Source organism: Osmerus mordax, chromosome 2, assembly GCF_038355195.1.
Source record: "Osmerus mordax isolate fOsmMor3 chromosome 2, fOsmMor3.pri, whole genome shotgun sequence".
Lineage (NCBI taxonomy): Eukaryota > Metazoa > Chordata > Actinopteri > Osmeriformes > Osmeridae > Osmerus > Osmerus mordax.
In genome coordinates this window covers 5,403,619-5,405,821 of record NC_090051.1, presented here as the reverse complement: position 1 = coordinate 5,405,821, position 2,203 = coordinate 5,403,619, and the positions used below count along the sequence as shown (strand labels likewise).

Sequence of the window (2,203 nt, the reverse complement as noted above, 5' to 3'; positions counted from 1 at the left end):
TAGTAAAATAGACGGAGTGGAGGGTGGAGTAGTAGGAAAGTGGTGTCGGAGGGTTAGGTGAGAGGGGCGTAGGTCGAGAAGGAGATTTAGAGAAAGGGCTCTACATGTTCAGCTTATTTCTTCACATGAACTCCACCTTCTCCATCCTCCTTCTCCATCCTCTGTTCACCTGTGCTTCCTCCCCAGGCTAGACTTGTGAAGCATGGGTGACTGGAGCTTCCTGGGACGGCTGCTGGAGAACGCCCAGGAGCATTCGACAGTTATCGGCAAGGTGTGGTTGACGGTCCTCTTCATCTTCCGTATCCTGGTGTTGGGGGCTGCAGCGGAGGAGGTGTGGGGCGACGAGCAGTCCGACTTTACCTGCAACACGCAGCAGCCCGGATGCGAGAACGTCTGCTACGACGAGGCGTTCCCCATCTCCCACATTCGCTTCTGGGTGTTGCAGATCATCTTCGTGTCCACGCCCACGCTCATCTACCTGGGCCACGTCCTGCACATCGTCCGTATGGAGGAGAAGCACCGGGAGAAGGAGGAGGAGCTGCGCAAGGCCCACAGGCTCCAGGAGGAGAAAGAACTCCTATACAGAGATGGGGGAGGGGACGGAAGGGGGGGTGGGGACGCAGGGGGCGGAGGGGGCGGAGGGAAAGGCAAAGGAGGTAAGAAGGTGAAGCCGCCCATCAGGGATGAGCATGGCAAGATTCGCATCCGAGGTGCATTGCTGCGCACGTACGTGTTCAATATTATATTCAAAACCCTGTTTGAAGTGGGGTTCATTTTAGGTCAGTATTTGCTCTATGGCTTCCAGCTAAGGCCCCTATACAAGTGTGCCCGGTGGCCCTGCCCTAACACCGTGGACTGCTTTATATCTCGGCCCACTGAAAAGACCATTTTTATCATATTTATGCTTGTGGTGGCTTGCGTGTCTCTTTTGCTGAATTTGTTAGAGATTTATCACCTGGGATGGAAGAAGGTTAAACAGGGGATGGCAAGTGAGTGTGCCCTCGACCAGGAGTCTCTGCACCGCTCTCCTGTGTGCCCTGACTCTGCCTCCAGAACTGCCCCTGCCCCCCTCAGCCCCCCCCCCAACTATGCCAGCGTGCCGGCAGGGAGCGGGGTGTTCCTGGCACCTGTGGCCCCCCTGCAGGACGAGCTGACAGAGCCTGGCTCCGCCTTCTACATCAGCAGCAACAACCACAGGCTGGCCGCGCAGCAGAACTGGGCCAACATGGCCACTGAGCAGCAGACTCGGGAGATGAACGCCTCTTCCTCCTCCTCCTCCTCCTCCTCCTCCTCCAGTGGCAATGAGCCGCCTCCTGGCGGGGCCCCCCCCATCCCCTTTCCTAGCTCCGCCCCCACCTGTCCTAGCTCCGCCCCCACCCCTTGCCCCAGCTCCGCCCCCACCCCCTGCCCTAGCTCCGCCCCCACCCCCTGCCCCAGCTCTAACCCCACCCCTTGCCCTAGCTCCGCCCCAAGCTCCTCCCCCACCCCCACACCTTGCCCCGGCTCCAGCGTTGGCAGCCTGAGTGGTGGAAAGAGCGAGCGGGAGGACAGCCCCCTCACCACCACCGTTCAGATGCACCAACCCCCGGTCTACGTGGCAGCAGACCCTCGCAGGCTGAGCAGAGCCAGCAAGAGCAGCAGCATCAGGGCCAGGCCCAATGACCTGGCTGTGTAGTCGTGTTAGAGAGAAACCTTCCCAGACGCCTGCATGGTACCCAGGCATGCTTGATTTCGGTATCCTCATGCCTTTTCCTTTTTTACATCCAGGTCATATCTCATCTATCAGATATTTGGCATTTCTTTTTGTATAGGTTGAACATTAGAGGTAGAAGCTGTACTACAACTCATTGATGCAGACACAGTCAGTAGATTGCAGATCACCATCCTCCTCCAAGAACCTGCATTGCCGCACTGATTCAGACACAGTCAGTAGACGACATATCACCCTCATCCTCCAGATTCAGACACAGTCAGTAGACAACATATCACCCTCATCCTCCAGATTCAGACACAGTCAGTAGATCACAGTTCGCCTCATCCTCCACATACAGCAGACACTGTTGTATCAGAGCAGTTTCACTGGGTGTCTACTGAGACAAGGTATGCAGGGTGTTGTCCCTGATTCCTTCTGCGAATCCTGACAAGGCTCCAGTACTGTCACACACTGTGGATACTGGGACAAGACCAGTGGTGAAGTCTACAT

At 56.8% G+C, this 2,203-nt stretch overlaps 1 protein-coding gene across 1 annotated transcript; it reads left to right on the top strand.

Annotated features, from left to right (window-relative positions):
* Positions 1 to 202: 202 nt before the first annotated feature.
* Positions 203 to 1,675, top strand: gja3 (gap junction protein, alpha 3). The gene has a single exon (XM_067250751.1). It carries the CDS (start codon positions 203 to 205, stop codon positions 1,673 to 1,675), a length of 1,473 nt encoding a protein of 490 aa, XP_067106852.1.
* Positions 1,676 to 2,203: the final 528 nt, after the last annotated feature.

What these genes read in the sequence shown, in the direction of transcription:
- gja3 (XM_067250751.1), top strand. Translation starts at nt 203, where the DNA reads ATGGGTGACTGGAGCTTCCTGGGACGGCTGCTGGAGAACGCCCAGGAG.